The sequence below is a fragment of the Pygoscelis adeliae genome, unplaced genomic scaffold, assembly GCF_000699105.1.
Source record: "Pygoscelis adeliae isolate BGI_AS28 unplaced genomic scaffold, ASM69910v1 Scaffold282, whole genome shotgun sequence".
In the NCBI taxonomy this organism is placed as follows: Eukaryota; Metazoa; Chordata; class Aves; order Sphenisciformes; family Spheniscidae; genus Pygoscelis; species Pygoscelis adeliae.
In genome coordinates, this window is record NW_008824352.1 from 2,506,293 (window position 1) to 2,530,977 (window position 24,685).

The 24,685-nt window shown below is 46.1% G+C and overlaps 1 protein-coding gene across 1 annotated transcript in view; it reads right to left on the bottom strand.

Moving 5' to 3' along the window:
* The window catches only part of CLIP2 (CAP-GLY domain containing linker protein 2), a 63,702-nt gene that overhangs the window by 22,331 nt on the left and 16,686 nt on the right, over nt 1-24,685 (bottom strand). Inside the window, exons 2-6 of the mRNA XM_009319280.1 lie at nt 19,003-19,541; nt 8,286-8,410; nt 3,641-3,854; nt 2,446-2,643; nt 1,222-1,325 (exon numbers count right to left, since the gene is read on the bottom strand). Of these exons, the coding sequence (XP_009317555.1) occupies nt 1,222-1,325; nt 2,446-2,643; nt 3,641-3,854; nt 8,286-8,410; nt 19,003-19,541 (1,180 nt within the window). The remainder of the gene's footprint in view (nt 1-1,221; nt 1,326-2,445; nt 2,644-3,640; nt 3,855-8,285; nt 8,411-19,002; nt 19,542-24,685) is intronic.

Consider the following 24,685-nt stretch of genomic DNA (forward strand, 5'->3'; position numbering starts at 1 on the left):
TGGCTGGGCATCAGTTGGCGGGTGGTGAGCAATTGCATCATGCATCACTTATTTTGTATATTCTATTATCATTATTATTATTATTTTCCTTTCCTTTTTTGTCCTGTTAAACTGTCTTTATCTCAACCCACAAATTTTACTTCCCCCCCCCAATTCTCTCCCGCATCCCACCATGGGGGGGCAGTGAGCAAACGGCTGCGTGGTGTTTAGCTGCCTGCCAGGTTAAACCACAACACACCTTTACCGAGTAATTCCAGTTTACACAGTGACGTGGTTGAGTTTGGTCAGAGTATCAAATCCCAGAGTTACTGATCTGACTGGAGCCCTTCATTCCTTCAGGCTAATAATGCTGCTTCTCCCTGCTTTGTGTTGGGAACCAAACAACAGGGAAGATGGCTGGAAACCCCCAATAACTTCACTGCCCAGCAGGAGACCAAGACTATTTGGCCTTCTACGGGCAGTGGTAGATCAACTGGTGTCCACCATTGTATTGTCAGTGCAACATGTACCCTGGTCAAATGCTCCTGGACATGCAAGCAGCCTGTCAAATATTTCTCAGGGTCATCACAGGAGTGCCAGCACTTAGAGTCCTAATCAGGAATGGAAACTGATGGTCTCTTTTTTTTCCTTAAGTGCTACATGCATTTGGCAGGAAAGTGGGTCCAATCATGAAACTCCTTTTGACAGCAAAACAGAGCTGCCCCTATCCCAAGTGTGAGCTGTCCTGGCTGGCTGTTTGTCTTCTGCCTTTCAGTTGCATTGCAACAAGAGGGCAGGTTCAGCCAAGCATATTCAAAAAGCCTGAGACTGCTCACATCACAGAAATTAGCTCACTGCAACCCCACCGAATGATATAGCATCGAGTCTCCTCTAAGAGCCATAAGACATGGGAACATACAAGACTAATTGGAAATACTTCACTGTTCAGTTGCGATTAGCAAATGGGGGCAGTCACTGTACTGGATACCCAACCCTCGACAAGAGTCACATCAGATGTGCAACTGCAGCAACATTGTTCTAATCTTCCCGTTACCTGAAGCAGCACACCCCTTCCCTACATGCAGGCAGACCACAGTGGCCAGGAGAGGGGAACACAGCGTATTTGAAGCACTGGAAGACATCCAAAGATGACTCCCAGTCACTTTCTTCTCCTTAGGTCCAGTGAATGATGTTCTTGGGTAAGAGCCTCATCTCCCCCACACCCATCCACTCCTGCTCTACCTCTTCTCCTCTTCCAGCTGGTTCAACAGCTCAATCTTCTCCTTCTGCATCCCATCCACCAGGGCTCGTGCTCGCTGGAGGTTTCCTTCTGCCTCCGTGACGTACTGCAGCAAAAAAGAGCCCGAGTGACAAAATTAACAATGTTTGAAGTATAGAGTTGTTTAAAAAAGGATCAGAACAAGGGAACAGAAGGTTTTGATGATCTGTCTCAGAGGCTGCTATGGTAAGAAGATAGATTTGCAAAAAAGGCCAGTATGTAGGTATTAAAAAGAAAAAACCTGCTCAATTTCCAGCAGCTTGTAAATTTGATCCACGCTTCAGTGCCTCTCTGACTTGAACCCTGGAGAACCCAGCTCTGATGAAGAGGTAAGCACCCAAAGCCTGAACAGCTTTGAAAATCTGGTCTGAGGTTACCAGATGCAATTCAGCCCTGGTCATGAAGCAAGAAGTCATTTCAGGCTTGCGTTAATTCATTTGTTACTGGTAATTACTGGAAAATACTATACACAAGGAAGATGTCAGTTTGTAGTTGATTTGCCAACTTCTTCTGCAGTTCTGACAGGCAGGTGTGGCCCACCACACAATGATATACAGTGCCATCAATGCTCCCTAGTAGCTGACTAGGGTTTATAAACATGAGCAAGGAATTTAGGGCAACAGCAGTCATTGAACAGCACAAACACAACTCCTCCTTTTAAGCATTCAAATGCATAAAACATCATTTGTAACAATGCTTGTGCAAAACAGCTAATATGATCAGTCTGTTTTCTTTACAGATCTCTACTTTATTAATGTGATAAAAACCTCCCCTCTGGCAGGAAAGCAGTGACATATGAACTGAGCTGATGTTCTCAGCAGTGCCCGATAGCATCAAAAAACCACTGCAATGCAGTCACGGCCAAGGCCAGATTGGGTAGCTAAGGGGAACAAGTTTGCCCTCCACTTGCATTTCAGCATTCGAATGTATTGATCCACCAGACACTATCTACTGCCCTTTTTCTGCTCCTGGCTTGGGGCAGAGAGAGCACATGCTCCACTGGCAGGAGTGGAGAAAGAGCCTCAGCTTAACCCACCATGCAGGAAGCTGTCTCCACATGAAAGGCAGAAATTCAGAGCCCAGGTTTCACATCAGGAAACTATACACAGGTAATGTTATCATGATCCAAAACTTTCAGAGGATGCCAGATATTTGTGTGCTAGCGATAAAGGCACATCATCTCCTACCTGCTCGTGCTGGGCCTTCATGATGGCAATCTCTTTCTCCACCTCACAGATGTGGCTGGTGGCTTTGGCAACCTCAGCCCGCTCCAGGTCACGCTCTGCCAGTAGCTGTTCGATGTGCTGCTGCTTCTCCTTTAGTGCCTCCTGGAGAGCTGTGGTGCCAGAGATTTTTCGGGCATATCGAGAAGAGGTCTCTGTGAGCTGGGGAAGAGAGTTCAAAAGAGACAGGGGTAAAGCTGTGTCCTTCCTAATCTAGAGTAGCTCAAAGTCCCCTGTTAAATCTGGAATGCAGCTCACCTACTGATCATTTATTAGGCTGCACAGAGCTGCAGTTCCAGCTCTGGACCCTCCGGGCCCTACAGGCAGGGTTAACAGCTCTGCAAAACATCTGGACACTGCTTACAAGCTCAATAGCTCTGCTACACTGCACCGAAAGGACCATTTCCCAAAGGACAGGATGTGGGGTGGGAATTGGGTCAGGAAAGATTATCATGTATAGTATCATCTGCCTTCTTAAATATATTTTATTCATGACCTGCAACAGTGCAGTCCCAAACAGTGAGCTCAGCTGGGAGGACTGATCTCAACTGGAGACTGGTATGGGCTAGTTGGATCCACTCCCAGTAATGGATGCTGCACCCTCGTCCCCAGCCAAGATGACTGCAGGTGCTATGCAGCACACGCTATGGCAGAGTTAGAGCTTTTAATAATATTGCTGCCTGCTCTGGTGTCCGCCTTCTTGAGTACCTGCCAAAGCACAAGGCACATGATTCCAGGACAGTGTCACCCCTCCACAGTAAAATGCAGTCATTGCAGGAGCTTTCGCATATGTTCAACACAGCGGCACGCTGCTACACAACCATGAGGGACAAGAAGCAATGGCAATTTTTGCAGGGATCCTGTACAAAACCTGCTCTTGACAGTGGAGCTGAGATTCACCCAATCGCAAGTAGCACTTTGGGCTCTTCAATGGTCACAATTGCTCAGTGTCTGTTACGCCTCTCGTGTCCATGGAGGGAGACCTATCTGTAAGGTGGGTAACAGTATCCCACACTCCACTCCCCTCGTCTCATTGATGGTGAAGGAGCAGCTGCCCCAGTGCAGCTGCTGAAACAAAACCCCAACCCTTCCACTCTGTAGAGCCGGGTCACAGTAGTAGTGGAGTGAGGCTGCACAGTCTCTGGAAAGCGCCACTTACCAGCCCGCTGCGGCTGGGCCTGCCCCCAACAGACGATGCCACTGAGCTGACGGAGCTGATGGAGGAGCTGCTGGGGCTGTGGGTTAAGGCAGACACTCCCATGGCCATTCGTTTGCTCTTCTTTGCCTTGGCGGGGCTGGTTGATGGGAACCCAATCCGGATCACCTTGTGGATGGGAGCAAAGAGGCCAAACTTGGGAGGGCACTGAAAATACCTGTAATACAGAAGATGCACCACGTCAGAAGTGGTAAGAGCATTCATCTCGCCCAAGCCTCACAGAATGGCACTGGCTAAGCAACATGCAACCCTGGCCCTCAGCTCATCTCTCGGTGCTTTGCTGTGACATTGTTTCCTGCATGCAAGAGGTTGGATTATTCTCCTTTCCTGCCACTTAAGAGTAGTGGACATCTCCATGTTTTCACTCGTGGTGCTTAAGCAGGGAAACCCAAGATAATTGCCACGCACTAGTTGCCGCACACTTGGATGAGATGCCAGGAAAGACCCATCTGGTAGCCTGGACAGCACAAAGATCCCGTACATAAACACAGCGAGAGCACAGGCACTCCTTCCTTACCGCAACAAACCAGCCTCCCCAAAACTTGCGCGTGTTCTCTACCCTGCTTTGCAAGAAAGTCACGTAGCAAAGTGTGTCGAATAAAAAGATCTGAATCACACAGCTCTGTTTAAACGTTCCTCCCAAAACAGAAGGGGAAAATGGCAGCCCCTAACTTTGAAGCTAAAAATACCATTACAGCAAACCAGCGAACTCCAGTGTGTGCCATCTCCTCTGGGTGGCAGAGAAAGAGAAACTGGTCCCCGTGCAAACAAACTTAGAAAGAAGCAAGCATAAAAAAGGGAGGATCAGATAATTACAGTGCAAGCTCTTTTCCACAACTGCAGCGAGCCTGATGATTATGTCTCTCTGGAGCCCTCTTTCAGGATACAAATGAGCCAAAACCCACAGTGTCAAACCTTGGAAACCCCTTCAGAGCTTGGGCCGACGGGCTCAAGCCAGGGTTTATCTGTTGCTGGCCAGCTGCACTGCAGCCAGTAAAACCAGATCATCCCCAGGCGTCGCATCCCCTTGTTTCAAGGGAGTAGTCACCACAGAAAACCGTCTCCATTAAGAGTTCTTTCTCAAAGGCTTCGTAGCAAGGTTAGGGGAAAATACTGAGCCATATAATAGTCTGCCTTATCTTAACATAAAAAACAGGTCCTAACGAATAAATGACACAAATCCAGCTTTGCTAGCACAAGTCCTCTCTCTCCAGATGTGAGCAGCTGCTTCCCCAATTCCCTTTTATTTTTAAGTGCTGGCAGCCACACGGCTGTATCACAGGCAGACCTCTGTGCTCTTGGGAGGCCAGAGAACAGCCTCATCTCTAGCCAGATGAGAAGGTGATTCATTTTCAAGCATCTGCTCAAGCCCAATTTTTTCTGTAACAATCTTTAAAAACAAAAACCAAGAACAACCCTCTACAACCCAAAATCACCTAGCCCCCTCTGCTTGCTGCCAACACAGGTTCTTGGGTTTGGAAAACCAGCCATACCGCAGGCTGACCTTGCTGCGGAACAGAGACCCAAGGAAGAAAATCCATCTGACATCCTGCCAGCCAGCCAAAACCCTGCACAGCATCATATTCTCAAACTGAAGTAGGCACAGGTGGACCAACAGCACGGCACAGCCCCTTCCACAGGTCTAAGCATGGACTGGTACTTGTGGCTGTACAACAATGCCAAAGGCTAAGTCCCTCAAAACCCCCCTGACAGGTCTTAGCAAGTCCAAACTTGCACTCTGATCACTCTGCGTCTGCTCATTTTCTTTTAGTCCAGACTGGAAGTGGTTGCAATTAACTTTTATAGTTCAGAAGCAGGAATTGGGTCCAGAATACCTGGCAGAAGGAGGGGAAAAAAAAAAAAATCTGCTTGAAAACCAAGAGCTGCCCTCACTGAGTGCTGAGGAGCCCTAAACCCACATTACAAAAAAGAAACAGGGAAGAAAAGTGGCATTGTGATGGCAATGCAAACTGCAGGTGGGAAACAGCACAGGAAATTTTGAAATAGATAAAAAAACCCTTCAGTGTCCAAGGCCTGTAGCTGATGTTTCAGACTATGTGAAAGCAAAGGCATGAGCAGTTTAGTGGGCAGACTCCCGTAGGAACAGGGGCAGAGAAGGAAGAACAGTAAAATAAGCAAGTAAAGGTTAATATACTGGAGATGAGTAAGTGGAACTTGCTTGGCTTTGTGGATAAGAAAGCAAAAATACCACACCAGCACCTCTCTAGTCTCCTATACAGACAGGAAAGCAGATGCAGCAAACCCCACCGTGTCTCAGCAGCATCCATCTGATGTACGGAGAGGGGCTCACCACAGTGATATCCTGTCCTCTCTACCACAGCCTGCAGGCAGTCTCCACCAGAGAACCGCAAGCTGCTCGGGAGACCCTGGCCCTTCATCCTTCCCTTGACGCACATCCAGACCTGGATGCCCTTCCTGAACCTGCCGGAGAATCAGCGCGACCCTCCTCAAATTTCAGCTGGTTCACCACTGACTCAACTGGAGAACCCACGGCAGCAAAGATGGTGACAGTCCTTTTCTTGCTCATTTGCCCACGTGTTTGCTGTCCTACTTCCACCAGCCTTTACTGTCTTGAGTGGCCCTTTGGACCCGACTCTCCTGCTGTAGCAGACAGCTACTGCGGCAACAAGCGCTGGTCTCGGGCAGCCAGGCCGAGGATGCTCACTAGATGGCAACCATCACCAAAGCAGAGAGACTCCAAAGTCCTGAGCAGTCTCTGCCCAGACTGATTCTGGCAGGACAAGCTGAGGGCAGTATCAGGAACCCCATGTGGCGGTGGCAAACATAGGGAAGACTGTCTGAGGGGTGCCTGCATGCACCGAGAGAGTTGGTTTTACTATGTTGGCTTCTCCAAAACACTGCTGTTGAAATCGGCACATACTGTAAGAAAATCAGAAGGTTGGATGAAGACTCAAAGGACAAACAGGGACAAATGCTGCAAACCTGCAGCTGAATCCTTAGTAGACAGAGAGCCCTTCAGCTGGAGAGTCCACATGCACCACTGCTGTATCAGCTAGTATCCATTATTGCGATATCATCTGTAAAATCACCTTGGATGCAAGGGGCAGGGATGCCTTACAGACTTCCCTCGATCTCCCTTGTTTAATCCAAACCTCTTAATTCACTCCCGATCCCTGCTGTGGAGCTCAATTTTTCCTGCTGTTGATAAAGTGTGAAACAAAGGAGAAGCCTTGAAGACAGGGTACACACCATAGCAACCTCGGCCAAGATGTAGCAGTTTCAGAAGATAGATGACTTCCAAAAGTTGGATTTTCAAAACACAGCAACAGAGGTGTGAGGACGAGAGGCAGAGGGAGCACCTCCCATCTGCCTTCCACACCTTCCACGTGCACAGAGACAATAAATACTTTCTGAGCACCCTGAAGATTAAGCTTAGAGATAAGGGACTTGGATTCACTCCATGACTTATTCTCTGTCATCCTTATTCTCTGTCATCCTGGTTCTTTTCTTTTGAGAACAGGCTGGAACTCAGCCATCTGCTGCCAATCATTTACTGGTTTCTTGTCCTGACATTGAACAAGGCAACGTTTCTCTTATTTTAAATGAAAGCACATGGCTGTAAGACAGAACGAGGCTGACCCAACACAAGAAACCTTTATTACAGAATCTGATATCTAACAAGGGAGGAACTCTCAGCTCCTCAGTTTCAAAGCTAAATCTCACCTCTAATGCAAGATTCCCTCAAGAAGCGCCAAGAAATCAACAGTATTTCCCACTAAAGGAACTTGTGAAGGACAAGGAATCTGTTCCACCTGTATTTGAAGCAGGGTCAAAGTTCTGCTCTATAACTCAGATTCAAATGTCCCCAAGCTCAAGATCTGAGGCTGAGGGTCATTCTCTTCTCCAGTTTCCACGTGAACAGAAACAGCTTCCCAGCAAGCCTGCGAGATGCCCCTGCCTAGCTTTATAGATACTAACAAGGGGTTTTTTTGAAAAGAAAATAGTAGAGGTACCTATTGATCTTACTACCTCTGACTCCATCAGCAGACAGCTGTCATACTACAGAATTACTACGACGACAGAAAACAACCTCCAATCGTTCTTTCAGTTCTCTGGAAATTTGTCCCCAGAAAGAACAACATTAAGCTGAGGAAAAAAGAGAGTCAAATCTTTATCTTCTTTAGTTCTGGCAGGGTGAATTATACCACAAGAAGCAAATTTATGAAGGGAACGTGTGGTAAAAAGCAGAGCTAATACAATCACAGAATCAATTTCTAGCAAAAACAAAATCCCACTATAAGTTATCTTCTCTTCCTACTCTCTCCTGTTTCCTGAAGCCACTTGGTTTACTTCTTTACAGACCTTAACTGATCCTGCTTTAACATGCTCCAGTGATGAAGTTTCTATTGATCTCCCCGCAAAGATATCCCAAAGCTTAAAAACCTAAAAACTGGACTCTTCCTCCCAACCCACAATGTCCAACCAAACACAGCCGCACACAGCCCTGAGTCCTCCTCCCAGGTCCAAATGGCATTTGGCCCCCAGCCATCCTAGGAGGTGTGTAGAACCCTACACAACCCAGGCTGGGTTTGAGAACGCACAGTACCTTGTACCAGCAACTGCCCCGTCGTTCTTCCCCAGGGGTTCATCCAGTTCCACACCACACCACTCTCCTTTGGCAAAATCCGTCTCTCCCACGTAGCGCACAACTCCTGTCTTTGTCCCACCAACCTGTTGGAGATAAGATGCCAAGCATTAGAGTCAGCAGCACTGGCACTGCCACAGGGGACTAAAGCTGGGACAGCCATGGAGAGAGGAGAGGGGGAAGACATCATCGGTATTTTCTGTTTCAGATCTAATGAAACCAGAACAGATAGTTTTCATATCAAGTTCTCCTAGCACTAAAGATGTCTCTTCAATAACTACAAGCAGGTTAACAAACTCCCACTTTTGGACCTGCCTGCCTGGAAGATGTCAGGACAAATACAGCGAAAACATATTTTAAGGCATCAACTAATTGCACAAAGTTACCTTGTGAGGCCATGAAGGAGTCTAAGCCCTCCAAGCACAGCTCATACCTGCCTTCTGTAAAGAACGAAGATCTGCACTAACGGGGTTTCAGTTCTGTTCTTTCAGCCAGCAGTTCTGAGCAATGCTGGGACAGGACATCAAAGAGACAAGCTCAGCCAGCTCTTCAGCTTGTCCCCATGCAGGGTTTGCTAGTACGTAACGAACAGCTCTCACAGCAAATTTCTCAAAATAGAGGCGTTTTGTACAGAAAAAACCTCTGCTTTTACCTACACCTTCTACATCAATTCACGGCGCTAGCATGCTGCATGGGAAAGGGTCTCATCTCACTGCTAGGCTTCCACTAGCACAGATTTTTTCCCTCCATGGAGAAATAAATATAAATCACACCTTTTGCTCCCATATGTACACTCAAAGTTTTCAGCGTGCTGAGTAGACTCTAGTCAGGAATGTACGAAGCTGTGTTTTGATCACTGCAATGACAGCACATTTCACTGAGCAGCAGCTGCCTGTCTTTGCACTGGCAGCTCCTACAGGTTTGCTTAGATACTTGTGCAGAGAAGAGAAAGAGGGAAGAGCAGGAGGGATCTTCTAAAGGTTTGTACTTCAAGCAAATCAGCATATGATTTAAACCTTTTTTAGCCTATCCCTGCTAAAGCCTAGGTTCAAAGAAGAAAGCTTAAAAAATAAGTTTAAAATTAAATTTGCAGCTTTATCTTGAATGACTTGTGGTTATTAATTTTCTTAATATTAAATTTTACATAAAAGGATATCAACAGAGTAATATTCTCCTACAGAAAACAGTAATAGTCAAATGCAGAAATCTCCAGTTTTGTCTATTCCTGGGTAAGGATGTTACAGATTTACCAATTCTGAATCCCTAAAAATTCTGAAAATTGCTTATGCAAAGGAGAGAGAGTTTTCCCAGCCTAAAAATAACTGCACCTGAATGGACTGAAGAACACAGCTCTGAAGTCTGGGTCCTACCTCAAGTCCTGGGAGGCTGCGCTGCAGCATGCAGCTTGAGCCATCTTCTGTAATTTCTCTCACTATTCAAAGTGCTGCTTATGGAAAAACCTTTGTTGATGTTGTTCTCTTTGCTACAGGAAGGAGGAAAATATTTGCCAGCAGGAAAAGTATCACAAGAAAGCTTTGTGGTCCTACGTTGTGTCCAGGAGTAAAAAGATGATTCAGTTCCAGTATTAGGTTTGGCAAGTTACAGATTTGAACAGTTGCAGCAAAATTATTCACCTGTCACTCACGGTCAAACAGCAGTCCCCTTTTTGATTTATTTGAGTTTATACAGACTTAGTCTCTTAATATTAATGCAATGATTTAATGCCATTCTAATACATTTCTTTAGCTGCAGGTTGAACTCAATATAGGTGTAATTCATCTTCATGTCATTTATAGTAACTTACCATTGCTGGTAAGCTCCCTCAATTTTATTTTTATTGAGTTTTAACTACAGATATTGAGCCACATTTCCTTTACCAAGCCACATGATCCCAACCCCACAGAGCCTCATGTAAACACCTTAAAGACCTGACGAGCTCCCTCCATCAGCGTGACTCTTACCCATGCTATTCTGGCCATCTACTAGAGGCCCACATTCCTCCGTCCACACAAACAGGACCGCTCAGTTACGTCCCCATAGATATTACTTATTTTGAGAAAGCTGTTTCCAAACAGGAGAGAAAAATAACTAGCCCTATTGACTTAATACACACATTATCTAATTATGCCAATACCAAAACCGCACAGTAAGAGAGCAGGTCACATTCCTACCCGAAAGCCATACATCAGTGAAGATGCTAAGTGCAGATCAGGTCTAACGCTCCCCCAAACGGCAATGTGATTCTCTGCTTCCAAAGCAATGTATTTTATTTTCTCTTTCAAGCATTAATTATTCTGCCATCTTTTCTGTGAAATACACCCTTGCCATACAGCGTTTATCTTCTCCCCCAAGCCAGAGCGGACACATCTGCTCCCCAGCAGCCTGGGCTCCCCGCATCCCGACAGCGCTGGCAGTACAGTCAGAAGCCAACATCAGGCTGTCACACTCACATGCCAGCGCTTGACGCTCTTGTTGAACTTCCCATCTTTTGGCAGGCACACAGAAACTCTTATGGATGGAGAGCCTAGAAAATTCATCCGACTCAGACGTGCAGATTTATTCATCCCTGATAATCTGCTAATGCTGCTAAAATAAATAATGTTTTTTGGAAAAATCCAGCTGGCAGGTCATATCAGCGCACGAAACAGCCTCATCAAAACAGAAGCGTTTGTTTCTATCAGACCCTTCAATAAATCAGAGGTATCACCTTGGAAGGAGGATAAAAGGCAGCTTGTGAAAGCCAGGGAGGTTAGCAATTGCATAGCATAACTCATGGTAGCTCACAGCCACCCCCTCTGCACATGCCTAGCTTTGATACCATGCCCCACAATCCGGGCGTGAAAGACAGCAGAGCTGGGCGGCTCCTACTGCACTAACACGACTGCCATCATCACGCTAGAGACCAGATGATTTCCATCCCATCAACATCTCAGCCTGCCATTAGCATCAGTGCCACCCTGAGCCATGAGTTTCTCTGTGGAAAACTTGTCTGCATCTCTCAGCCCGGCACATTGATCAGAGCCGCAACCACACCTTCAGCTTGCCGAGTGTCCGGAGTTAAGCAAAGACAAACCGGACAGGGCAACCCGTCTCTTTGCTAAAGCACAAGACAGCACAGAGTTAACAAGGCTGCCAGCGAGCTCAGCTACACCCCGGCAGTTCAGACCTGCCACGGCTTTTATAGTTGACAAGTTTCGTTCAGAACTGAACAAAACTCCCAAAGCTTTTCTGAGAAGCCGTTAATAGTTACCTTACCAAAACTATTACTGAGATTATTCATGTCCAAGAGAATGGGATTTTACCAGATGTAAAATGTTACTGGGTTTAGTTCGTTTTGGGAAAAAAACACAACAACCCAAAACCAAAAAGCAGCTCAAAATAGCTCTTTCATGAAACTCCAAAAACCAGAAACAATATTGACATAGTGATATAGGATTTTTTGTTTTGGAGGGTATTTTGACCAGCATCAACGTTCCAAATTTCTCAGTTACAGGTAAAAACCACTTATGATTAACATTACACAAGCTCATGGTGGTCCACCCTCTCCAGCTGGATTCAAGCAGCCTCAGAGCCACATGCCTCTGACCTCTTGGGAAGTTCAGCTCCAGACTGAAGTTCTCTGCCTCAGCTCCGATGCCTTTTTCATGCCTTTGACTAAAGACCATCTTCCTGACCTGGCCTTTCCTCAACAAAAGATCTCCAATAGTCTCAAGAGACAGTCTTGGGCTTGACCTTCACAACAAAATGAAGCCAGGAATATTTAACAGGTCTGTGTCCTAACTGGTGAGTCAGAAGACCAACATGCACTCATAGAAGAAGGACATCCATACGCCTTCCCTGCTAACTGCAGTATCACTGACATCACGTTTTACTATGGTTTTCTCATCAAAATGACAAAATTGGATCCAGACCAGTATCCCAGGGCTGAAAAGACAATGATGGTAATCCTTCCAGACACTGTCTTCATCAGAGCTGCTAACATACCATTTAAACAATTTACCAAATTAGCACCAGGCCATATCTCAATCTGGCTGCTGCAAGTCAGACTCCCTCCAACCTGCATCTGCTCTTTTCCCCTTATGTCCTCCCTGCCCGCCCCACAGCAGTTTCTTGCTCTCAACAAGAACCTCTTAACAGCTGTCCTCAACCCAGGGCCTGTGGGCAATGCATTGCTTGCAATACGCTCCAGTACTGCTCAGGGAGAAAAGAAAAATAAAATTCTAAGTGTCATTCAGGCCAACAGGAACCGTTCCCCACCATGTCATGCACGGTTCAGGGGTCAGCAATGGCTGTAGATGCCTGCTTGAGCATATCCCCAGGCAGAAACCACGGAGATGATGCTGTGCTGTCTGCTTAAAATTCTAATTTACCCATCTAAATTTATTTTCTCAGCTGCTTTCCAAAGCATCTCCACAAGACAGTGCTGCTGACCAGAGGGTCAAGGTGGGAACAATAAGTGCCCAAGTACAGCACACTGACATGCCTCCTCTGCAGGGTTCCTGTGTCTCATGCTGGGTCCTGGCGGAGCTGTGAAACTCTCCTACTGCTCGCCTGTGGGAAGAGAAAGGAAGGGGACAGGAGGGAAAGGGCAGACACAGGACAATTTCTTTACTCTGAGGACCTTCAACTACTTTTAATGTGCTGCACATAAGCTTACTCTACACTGTTACTAGACGATACTAACAAGAAATTGGAGCTCACCTCTATTGGACAAGTGCTGCTTGCTCCAGTTCGAGCTGTAGCTACGGGCTGTATCCAGCGTGTGAACTGAAGCAGCCATCCTTTCCCTTGGAGGAAAAAAAAAAAAGGGTTTTCTTCCCCCCCTACACTCATCCACCCAGACAAGGAGCCTATTTCCACCCAAGCTGAGAGAGGCAGAAGCTGTGTTTTCCCACCACACATAATTTAGCTCTTCCAAGCATTGATGGCAGAAGATTATTGTACAAGACTTGATTTACAGAGGGTGCTTTTCGCAGCAGCGTGGGGGTGTGGGTCCAGCTATTGCAGATCACATGAAATAATGATCTGTAAGTACAAAGGGGTAAATGCACATACCTATGGGAAATGCACGCCATCACTTACTGGGGCTGTGTCCCAGCTGACAGCCAGGGACAGCGTTCAGCAAGCTAGGGGTAAGGTGGAGATCTGGCTTGTGGTCAGGTTTGTCTGTAAATACAACTTACTTCAGGTGGCATCTGACCATCAGCAGTTTCATCTGACCAGATAATCACTATGGCATCTGTGAATGCCAGAACTGGCTTTTAGAGCGAGGGGAAAAAGAGCTAGCCAGGAATTACAAGGCAGTCGTCCCTATGTGAAGTTACAGGCATTTTTATAGTTTCTTTTAATTCAACCACTTATCTTTGTGCCTTCCCATCCCCACAGCCCAAGCCAGCGCTGCACAGGGACGGGTCTGACAGCACTGCTGATGCAAGACATTTGCGCACATTTATCTTTCAGGCACCAGTGAGAAAATAATGTCCTAGGGATGTGGTGTAAGAGGAAAGCCTAGAATTACAGCATCCCCTCCTGAGGCTGTCTCTGGCACAAAAGTCCGCCCACGTTAATAATAGTTTGCCCCGTCAGAGGCCACTTACAACTCCTATTTAATGACAGATACTGCACACAGAAGACAAGGACTGGCCAATGCATCAGCCCAAATGAATGGTTAGGAGGGTGTGTGCGTGCACAAAAAACCTGAAAGGGTTAATGTGACAGCAGGGCAGGGCGGTTGCTTTGGGCTATTTATTTCCTCTTAGTTTCATTGCAGTGACAGGGAACACTTGCTCCTGTGACAACAGTAGTCACACTGTATTTCACACCACACAAGGGCAACAATCTTATATGGTGAGGAAAGAGCTTGGACTAGGAGACCTAGATGTTTCCCTGTCTCTTGAATCCTGCAAACAGCTGGAAGACTGCACTTCCCACTGCCTGTCAAACCTCCATAGGGACAGAGATCCATCATTCCCAAGCTCCCGTGCAAGGTCCTGGGCTCTGCCGTACTGCTACGCTCTCCAGTCATGACACAGCAATTGCTGGTCTCCTTACGGACCGAGTGGAAAGCAGGCAATGAAAGACTAAAATCACCTTCCCTGAAAATACTACCTTGGTAGAACTACAGAATAGGATCCTTCTTTCTTTACTGCCTGATTTGCAATAAGGAAATAAGTCTTGTGATTGTCTTTCTGTAAAGCCCATACAGGAGCATTGCTGCACCTCTAAGACCGCAGCAAACTGGGAGAGCTCTGACGGTTAACCAGGAAAATAAAGAGCACGAATCCTTCCTTCATAACACCTCATGTGCCTTTGCAGCAGCAAGGCTTGTCTCAGGCACTGAAATAGCTCAAAGCGAGCTGGCAGCAGAGCAAGTAGTTGTCTCTGCCCAAGGAGAAGAGCTTAGGCTTGCAACTCTCGCTGGGGAGCTTCTAATGGAAATGATTTTTCACTCAGGTGGTTAAAGGCTTTCTTGCAGCTTCAGGCTGGCAGAGCAGGGTTGTGGCAGGGGCGTGCAGGGGGGATGCTAAAGAAAAGGACGTGATTAGTTTATTCATGAGAATTTTCTGTCATTTGCCAGTAGCCAGAGGTTGCAACACACCACAGGCCAAAAACACTTTGCAGCATGCAGAGGAGAAAATGATTAAAGTCACACGCTCGGGGGGAGCCCAGAGTCTATTTCCAGCAGCCTAAGCAGCCCACCGCGGCAGTCCTGCCTGTCCATCAGCCAAGGCGCCGCTCCATCGTAATCTCCCTGCTAGTGCTGCTTCTGCTATTCCAGCATCTATTCTGGTGTTGGCCACCTACAAGTTCTAGCAAAATCACAAACCTAGAATCCATCTGAAGGGTATCTGGGACAACACCCCACAGCAATAGAGTCAATCAGCCACTGGGATAGAACCTGGCCCTTACATAGTCTTGTTTATTACTACATTTCAGTACTGAAGAGTACAAACCCAGTTAGCAGACAGAAGGATGGCTAAAGGGCAGAATACCTCTATGAAGAGAATTTTTATTATTATTATTATTTTATTTAGACTGACACATAGAGAACAGCCACCTCCTTCCCACCCTTAAGAAAGCAACTACATTTAGTGTGGAATGAGTTCAGCTGCCCATAAAGCCTCCCCCCCCAAAGCATGTAAAATACATTTTCTTAGGCGAAAAACACAGCAGAGATTCCTCCCAAGCAGAAAATGCTCAGCTGTTCCATTGCTTTATTTCCATCCCTTCTTTCCCTGGAGGAAGGCAAGAAGCCAGCCGCATGTTAACAGCAGCACTCCAGCAACTATCATACTTCAGGAAGCTCCATTCTTATTAAAGCAAAGGTTAATTGTTCCATATTCATTTGCCAGACTTCAAGAGATGAATTCTACAATATTAGGGTGGGTTTTTCATCTCTAGTGCAATTTTTGCATCTCTGGGAAAAAGTCTGAGTTAGAAAGTGCCAAAGGCAAATATTATCTAGTTCTTCTAATGGAAAGCTTCTAAAGGAAAGCTAAAAGTCACTTTTCACAACTGCGACAGAGTCAGAAAGGGTCTCAGAACAAAGTCATTGAAAAGCAAAAATGTCTTTGAGCTATAATGGACTTTAATGAAGTTAAAGAAAACCACTAGCAGGAAATGACCAGAACGCCAAGCAGCCAGGTGTCAGCCTTACAGACCTGGAAGGGACCCCTGCAACCTTGTGCTCCATCCACTGAGCAATTATAGAAAACACATGTCCTCCCTCACTTGAAAAGCCTTTGGTGGATCCCATCTGCCTAAAAGCCATTCTCAAATAAAAAGATAATCTTTCAGAAAAGCACAGACTAAGAGTAATAAAGACAACTAAAACAGTACCAATCCATAGAAGACAAGAGCAAAGATTTACTCAGGGAATTGGAGGCAACTCGGGTTAACCCCGAATTACTGCTTGTGTATTCAAACACCAAACATGATTAGCTGACATCTCCATTACTAAAAAAAGCCATCTGCCAAACCAAGCACATGTTACTGAACCATAACAGCAAATTATTTCTTCTTGTTGTCATTATCTGTTCTTTTCCTGGACGTCTACTACTGCATGCAAACAATTCCTCATTTTTCTGTAAGCTGAGCATTGCTGCTAGAGCCAGCGAGATGCTGAGCTCATTCCAGATTTGCTCTTTTGAAGCTACTGATTACACTAACAAATCATAGCACAAATTTTATCTTATAACATCTGGGGTGGATAAATTAGCAGGCAGGGAGGGAGGGCTTTTAAGGATGCACCTTCATTAAAAACAAACAAAAAACCCCAACCAAAACCACCCCCAAACCCCCAAAAAACAACTCAACAGAAGCCAAGGGGAGAGATGCTAACAGTTTGTATTGCATGGGTATGCTGAAATCTCAATCTGTGTGGGCCACACTGAGGTAAGCAGAGTATTAAGCAGACAGACCCTGCCTCGGTGAGCTTACAGTCAGGAGAAGAGAGGGGTTAAACAATTAAGTCTGGAGAATGCTATTCCATTGCCTGGCTGGTTCAGAAAGAACAGTGCCAAGTTTACCCTAGATTTTATATTTTCCAGTTTACCTTCTACGACTGCTGCTCCTAAAATGGGAAGTTCTCACCTGAGCACTCTCCCCACTCCCTACAACAGGTAAAGGAGAAAATGGGGAGCAAACAAATAAACTGATCGAAGGAGGACAGATTCCCCGGGTTCATTTTTCCCCATGTGTGGCTGCTTTAACACACCAACATGAAGTATCAGTGCGTGTATAAACAGAGAATGTCTCTGCCACCTTTCCCTGCCCACCCCTGCCCCTGGGACCAGCAGGGACAGCAGCAGCTTTGCTGACAGTAGGGATGGGGAGGGAAGAGAGGCAGACTCTGGTGAAGTCGGGAAGAAGACAGACAAGTGACAAACCCTTGAGCAGCTGTCAGCTCCTGCTGCGATACAGAACGCAGTGCGCATTTGGGGGAAAATTTGAGAATATAAAACTTTCTCACCTCTACAGCTAGGTCTACAAGCCCACATGTTCACACTAGATTTACTAAGTGTCATATTCAGAGGGCACAAACAGAACCCATCTTCACTTTTCCTCCTCCGAAAATGAGCCAACTTTAAATTGTTTATATTTTATTTAAATAAAATGAAAACTCTTGGACAGCCCAACAGCATTTTGGTCTGCAAGCGCACTGCTAGCTTTGAAAGTGTATTTGTAATGCCAGAGATGCCTGACGTTTGGACACAACAGGATCCTGAAATCCTCAGAGCAGACTGTGCCACGTGAAGGTTTGACTCAGAAGACACGTGTGGTCTGTCACAGCTGCTCGGTGCTCCCCAGCCACGTAGGGCTGCTCTAACGTGGCCCAGCTGCCCAGGGTCCCTGTGGGGCTGCAGAGGGCAAAGGAATCAACTCCATCAGCTTGAAGCACAGCCTGCCCAGGGTTGCTGCTATCACCAGCAGAAAAACCCACTCTCTGAGACCACAAAGGACATTTGAGTGCCTCTGACACCCCCCTGCACATGCTCCTGATTCACATCAGCTGCGGAGCCAAGTTCTACCAATCCCCTGTTATTAACCAGACGGCAAGTCTGTCTACACTTCCCTGCTACCACTATTGGTATTGGAACCAGGTGCCCCAAAAAGGAAACACTACATAGCTAACTTTAAACAGGAGCCAGATTGCCCAGGATGCACAAAGACTAATCCTCTGCAACCTGTCGTCGCTGTCGGTCAGAGTCACCTTTATCTTTTAGATCCAGGGATATTACCGGGGATACAGTTGCAACAGATCTATGCTCAAATGCTTGGCTCTTCCAATATTTTATAGCACAGTATGTATCATACAAACTAAACAAAACTAAACTCTCTTTTACAGAACTGCAGAACAAAACTCAGTCTTTCCATGCTTTGATATCTTTCTTTTCCTTCTCCACCTCCACTGAAAGCACTACTCCTTTGCTAGGACACAAACGGTGACAAGCTTGATGGCAAACTTCCAGAAAGCCATTCTTAGCGCAAGTGTGGCATTTTGGCTTCAAGTCATCAGGTACTCTATTCTAGATAATGAAAACAACAACAAAAATCAGATGTGGAGAACCCATCCATCAGTACAGTGATCTCTCCTAAAGTCCTGCCCTTTTATAAAAATAATTGCAAGTTCCTTTCTGTACGGGAAAGGAGTTAGTGTCATATCCAACATATAAAAGCTGAAGCACCAGAAGGGGAGTGACCAGCTAGGAGACATTCTTGCAAATACTTGCAGAGAATGTACGACTACATGCAACAAGACACTCTGTTGCAAATTCCTTGAAAGCCCCAATACACACCATTATGGAGAGGATCACTGGATTAGAAAATAATAATCAATGATTTTTCTTCTATTTCTCTCTCATGTTTGAGTTGCTCTCTCTGACCTCATTCTGCTGCTCAGAACTTGTCCAATAAAAGAAACGCTCTGGAATATGTTGTCTTGCATCAACATGAAAGAGAGACATGTCCAGAAGAAATAGCATCCCAAATAACAGTGAGTGCAGAAGTTCGATGCCTGCTTGGTCCAGGCATCCCCCTTCCAAGACCACGCTCTGTCCCACACCTCACCACCAACTCTGTCCTCCTTTTGTCTTGTCCTGAACCTGACCAGGAACACTTAGGGAGGGGACAAATTCTTGTCCTTTGCCTTTCTAGGGGGACCCCGCAATCAACTCACCAGCACACGATCTCCAAGCCGTAAGTCCTTCTCCCCTTTTTTCACAGACCCACTGTCCGAGAGGTTAGATCCAGACTCGTTGCCCGTCTTCATGGCGCTGTTCAGGACGCTCTCCCGCAGGGGGATGACGCGAGTGGAGAGAGGTGGCGTGGCCGTCCCCGAGTGCAGTGACAAGTTCTGAGCCGTCAGGGAGTCCACGGAGGGGGCGTCGCTCCCCGAGCCCTCGGCCACCGGCTGCCGCGTCAGCTTGGACGGTCGCGTAAAAATCCCCTGCAGCGGCTGGCATTCAAAGTAACGTACTCCACCGACAGAGCCGTCATTCTTACCCACCGGGTCATCCAGAACGACCCCTGCCCACTGGCCCGGAGCAAATTGCGTCTCCCCAAGATACTGGATCACACCTGGCTTCACTCCATTTACCCAGACACGTTCGCCCACCACAAAGTCTCCCAGGAAATCATCGCCCACCTCGGCAACCTTTGAACCCGACTTCTCGGCGCTGGCGGTGGAGGCGGTACCCTGCTTGTGTAAAGGTGAGCCTGTGAATCAAGGGAAAAGAGGTTTTGGTATGAGGAGAAATCCTAAAAGGCAGCCAAAACACCAGGAAAGGGCATTTACAAAAAGGAAACATCTGGGACCACGACTTAGGTCGCAGGTTTACACTAGGTGAAGGTTAAAACCTGAGCGAGCCCGTTACTTACACATCTTCCTTGGCAGGAAAGCAATCTGCACAGAAATCCCCATACGCTGCCCAGTTTCTGCAGGTCTTGCACACAACATAAAGAACCGACCCCATGTCTTCATCCCCCTTTATAATGCCCACTTACCCCCAGTCCCGTCACAGCACCGAGGGGTAGTTTATGTGGCAGCACTAATGGGAATAAGCTCAAAGACAGGAGTGGTGGTAAATGCTTAAGGATCAAAAGGAGACCAATGAACTGCTGCGTTGAAGAAAGATGCCAAAGTCATCCTTTCATCAAAAAAAAAAGAAAAAAAAGAAAAAAAAGAAAAAAAAGAAAAAAAAGAAAAAAAAGAAAAAAAAGAAAAAAAAGAAAAAAAAGAAAAAAAAGAAAAAAAAGAAAAAAAAGAAAAAAAAGAAAAAAAAGAAAAAAAAGAAAAAAAAGAAAAAAAAGAAAAAAAAGAAAAAAAAGAAAAAAAAGAAAAAAAAAAAAAAAAAGGAGTGAGGTACTGATGTTTTAGTACCTGGCGCTATGAGAACTCCACGTGTCTGGATACAGCAAACAGTTAGTCCAAGCATTGAGAGTCCCACCAAGGGCATTAATAGCTCCTGTGGGACCACGCAGCTGCCTTTGCAAATTACTGTTTCCCCAGCTGCTGCTATGCCCTTTGCTGGAGCAGAACCCAGCAGCGAGCAGACACCTGGGGTATGTTCAATATAAACAGTGCATCTCTAAACAGGAAGCATCTACAAACCCCTGCACGCACAGCCTTCCCAGGGCTGACACGCCGTGCGCTGAACTCAATAAAACCTGCAATAAAGAATGCTCTTATTCTGGCATCAGCCCGTCAAGCCGAAGCCAGACCTCCAGCAATGCTTCGCTGCGCTGGGAGAAGGAAAACTGCAGGTGATGCTGGAAATTCACTGTCCCGCTCACTCTCTCCAGCATATCCAGGACTGGCCAAATGTGACTGGCGCCTGAAGGGCAACAAAGACAACCCAAGCAAATGAGTAAGCAGTGACCCCACTCTTGCTGACCCCAGCGTCAAACTCTCCTATCACAAACTTTGGGCTTTCAGCCTAGGCCCCAGGGGAACGAGAGAAAAGGACATATGGACTTCATTAAAACACTCTGAAGGCTAAAGGGGGAGGTTAAGTAAAGCCCTAAAAGAAACCACACAAGAGAATGAGGAAATAAGCTTGCAAAATAAGATCCAGCAAGTCATATACCATGGACCTTCAGTCATCCTCAGCTCTTGGTCCCAAGCGTGCTTCTCCCCAACAGCTGATGTAGGGGGTGTGTGCATGAGACTTGGTCCCACACATCCTGCACTCAATGGAAGCTTCCTGGACTCTTCAGCCAAACTTTAAGCTGAAATTTCTCAGTGCCACCAGCCAGAAAAGCCTAAAGCACACCCAGGAAGAAGTTTTTATTTGCTACCAGACAAGGCTGGCAGAGAAAGTCTAAGCAGCTGCAAAGACAAGTCAAACTTGAGTGCTTATCTGAAATGAACTGTGAAACTTGTTCAGCCTCAGCCATCACTACTGCTCAGCCTGCACCATTTCTACAGCTCTTTCAGAAGTAATGGGCCTGACAGATCAGGCTCAGCTCCTAGAAGGCCTGAAGAACACAAAAGCTCTCAAACCAAGATACTTCAAAGCTTTGCTAAAGGTCTAATGTCAGGGGAAAGAAAAGAGCACCAGTGCTTCAGTGCTAGTATAAAGAACCTACAGTTTCTGCTAAACCAGCTGCATTAAGAGGGATTAATATTGACACTTTGGTTCTCATTAGACTCCAGAGTCAACAGTCTTGACAAATCTCTATGGCACAATTGCACCAGTTTGTTTGTGGCTCCTGGAAGACAGCAGTACCTCTGCCTGGTCTGAACCTGATCTGAACTAGACAGAGCAGCACTTAAGGAATGATCATACAAACTCCTCTTATGAACAGAATCACCTCCAACCTGCTCACTAGGCTGGCGGGCTGGAGCTGGAACAACTCTTGAGAAAGTTAGCTAAACGGGGCATGCACAGCACAACACACGGGGCATGTTCAAGAGGCCCATCCTATGATGGGCACGGTAAGGGCAGTAACATAAATACTGTTCCCAACTGAAAAGGTTAGCAGCAACGAGGTCCGCAGTGCTCCCAGCAAAGCTCAGCCAGCTCCCCGGGAGAAAGCGATGCGCTGTAGTTCCTGAGCCGCCTTCTCTTGGCATTTGGGCCCTGCTCTGAAAGCTTCTTCAACCTCACGTGTTCTTCATTGATGAATTTTTTTTCTTTTTTTTGGCAAATGCCTGACTTTCAAGCTTCTGTTACTCTCAATCTTGTAAAAGATAGCACCTCAAAAGGAGCTCCATTAGGTGTATGGCATTACATCCATGAACCAGTTTCACCTTAAAAACTGAAAAACAAAAGACTATAAGGATGCTTAGAGCTTTTGATCTTTACAAAAGAAAGACTTCAAATAAAAAGGGGGGGGGAGGAAATGGCTCCATCCACGTGAACCATAAAGACAACCATAAGCAGAAAATAAGGCCACCATTTTCATTTCAATGCTTAATAGCACGAGACAGTACAGCAGTCAGATTAGGAACCAACAAGATACATTTTAAAAAGAGTCTTTCAGTTTGATAACCAGAGATGGCTACAGGGGTTTATCACCAACAACGTCTGTGATATGTATCTCTCCCCTTTCATGGGTATAAGAAAAAAATTAAATTAGAAACACAACTTACATCCTGGTTTCATGCTCGGCAGAGTGCCATAACACACAGATCTCGTGCTGCTGACATGTTTGCGACAGACATATGCAATGTGCCAAGCAGAATAGCCGAATTCAACTCTACTGTACAGGGAACTATAAGCACAGAAATTTGGGGGGGGGCTCTGCATCTGTATTCACAAAAGATCAAAGATGTTTTTCTAGTCCTACTGGAGCCTGAGTTTCAGCACACTAGCAGTCTTTATTAGGGCTGTTAGTTAACAATCAAGATATAGGTTACATTAGCACCCTCAAACACCTTTGCAACGTGGCTGGGATCAGCAAACCCTTCAGCAGTGAAGCTCAAGCAAAGACAGGCAGGAAGGCTGCCCAAGGCTGAACGAACAATGCAGCAGGATTTAAAACCACGTCTAGACTCACCATATTTCACTGCAAGAGCAAACACCTTCAAAAACTGACTTGGACTGGAAAAAAAAAAGAACAGTTCATTGGACTCTTGGTGTAATATTGTGTTCCCCATAAAGCCGAAATTTTAGTGGGACTTTATACGCTCCGTTCATTTTAGGTGCCTGTCTGACAGACAGGGCTGCCAAACGACAGTAGTTATACCATCTCGGGAAACAGTCTAATTACAGGCTCCCAAGCAGAGCAGTGCATCAGAAGCATTATTATTCTTTAACATGAGGGGAATGATTCAAAAAGATAGGATTTAAGCGAGGAAGAAGGTTCAACTTCATTATGGCCATGCTGTAGAATCTTAGTATTTTACATGACCTTCATTACCCACATATAAAATAATAACTAAGGCACCAATTTTCCTACTGTGCAGCTAACAGGCTTTTGTGCACTAGGTTTTCAGAGAAGCCAAGAGTCACTATGATCAAGCTAAACCCATTCTTCTTGGCTTCAGGTCTGATGGACCCATTAACTAGATGGCCAGACAACATCCAGAGTAGTCTGAGTAGACTAAGCTCTGATCCTCCCAGGTAGGCATCTAGTCACCAGCCCTTCAGAAGGCAAAAGGTAGCAACGAGCAACTTGTCTTCAATCCCATGAGTATCTTAGAATGCCCAAAACAGACATCAGCTGACAGCACTGTTCTCCAAGACCAGACATCTGGAGTTACCCGCTCTCCAAGCAGCTCTTACAGCTTAGGGGAAAGCCACCCAAGTGCCCAGAATTCCTGAGCTTTCTCCAGCCTACAGGCACCTAAAGAGCTGGTCTATGCCTGTGTCGTTTGGATTTGCAGTTTATGGAGAAGAAAAATCTTCTTCTAGTCAGACTCCCCAGTTAAACACCAACAAGTTCCAAGAAACTTGCTAACAGCAAAGCGAGGGTACGGATTTCAGGTACAAAGTTGAGAACACAAGAGAAACAAACCCAACAAAATGCAGACTGATTATTTCCTACTCCAACCCTGCCGTTATCTGGTGATGCCAATCAAGAAGCCACAGGAACTCTTTGAATGTCACTATTAGGAATCTAACTCAGCAGCTCACCTGGAAGCCAGCGATGGGGAAAGCTATTCCCTTCTTGGTCCAGGAGGATTTCCCTCTGCTGCTCTGTCCAATACAAACCTTGCTTGCTAGACAGGACTGCAACAGCAGCTCCTCCCTCCCTCCCTCTCCCCGGGACTAGGCTCCAAGACACAACAAGCAGTAAGCAGGATCTCTTCCACTTGGGCTTTCCAACTTTACAACCCTATTGTGTTCATTAGCCAGCTCATTCTTTTCAGTTTAAATGGTCTTCCTGTAGGTCACAGCTTTCAGAGCTGAACAACAACTTTGATTTATAAGTCATGCACAGCATCCGCTAAATGCACATCTTATCCAGCTTTAAATCTCTATTTTCCCTTTAGCTTTTGTAAAGCCCACGTGTGACGCATTAATAATAACCACAGCAGACCTGGTGCTTAGGGCCCTTTTTGCAAACTCATCCCACCAGTCTTAGGGGCCCACAGTGACAGGGTACCCCACATTGACTTCAATACTTAGGAGCCAAACAAACTCCTACCAGCCAAGAGCTGGAGAGGTTAAAGGTTTTAACTGAAGCTTCAGCCTGTTCACATGGCTCTCGTTACCGTGTCAATGAAAGCCACGTGTCTGAAATCCCTGGAAGTGCAAGGACTTCTGCAAAGAGGGGACGGACTCTTCCAGCTCTTAGAAACATCTGCTGTAGGAAGGGGTAAAGAGCCAGCTTCGTACAGTACAGGAGCAAGAAACCCCCCTTCAAGTAAGCTCTGAAAGTTGAAGCAGGAGGAACAGAGCACTTGCTCTGCA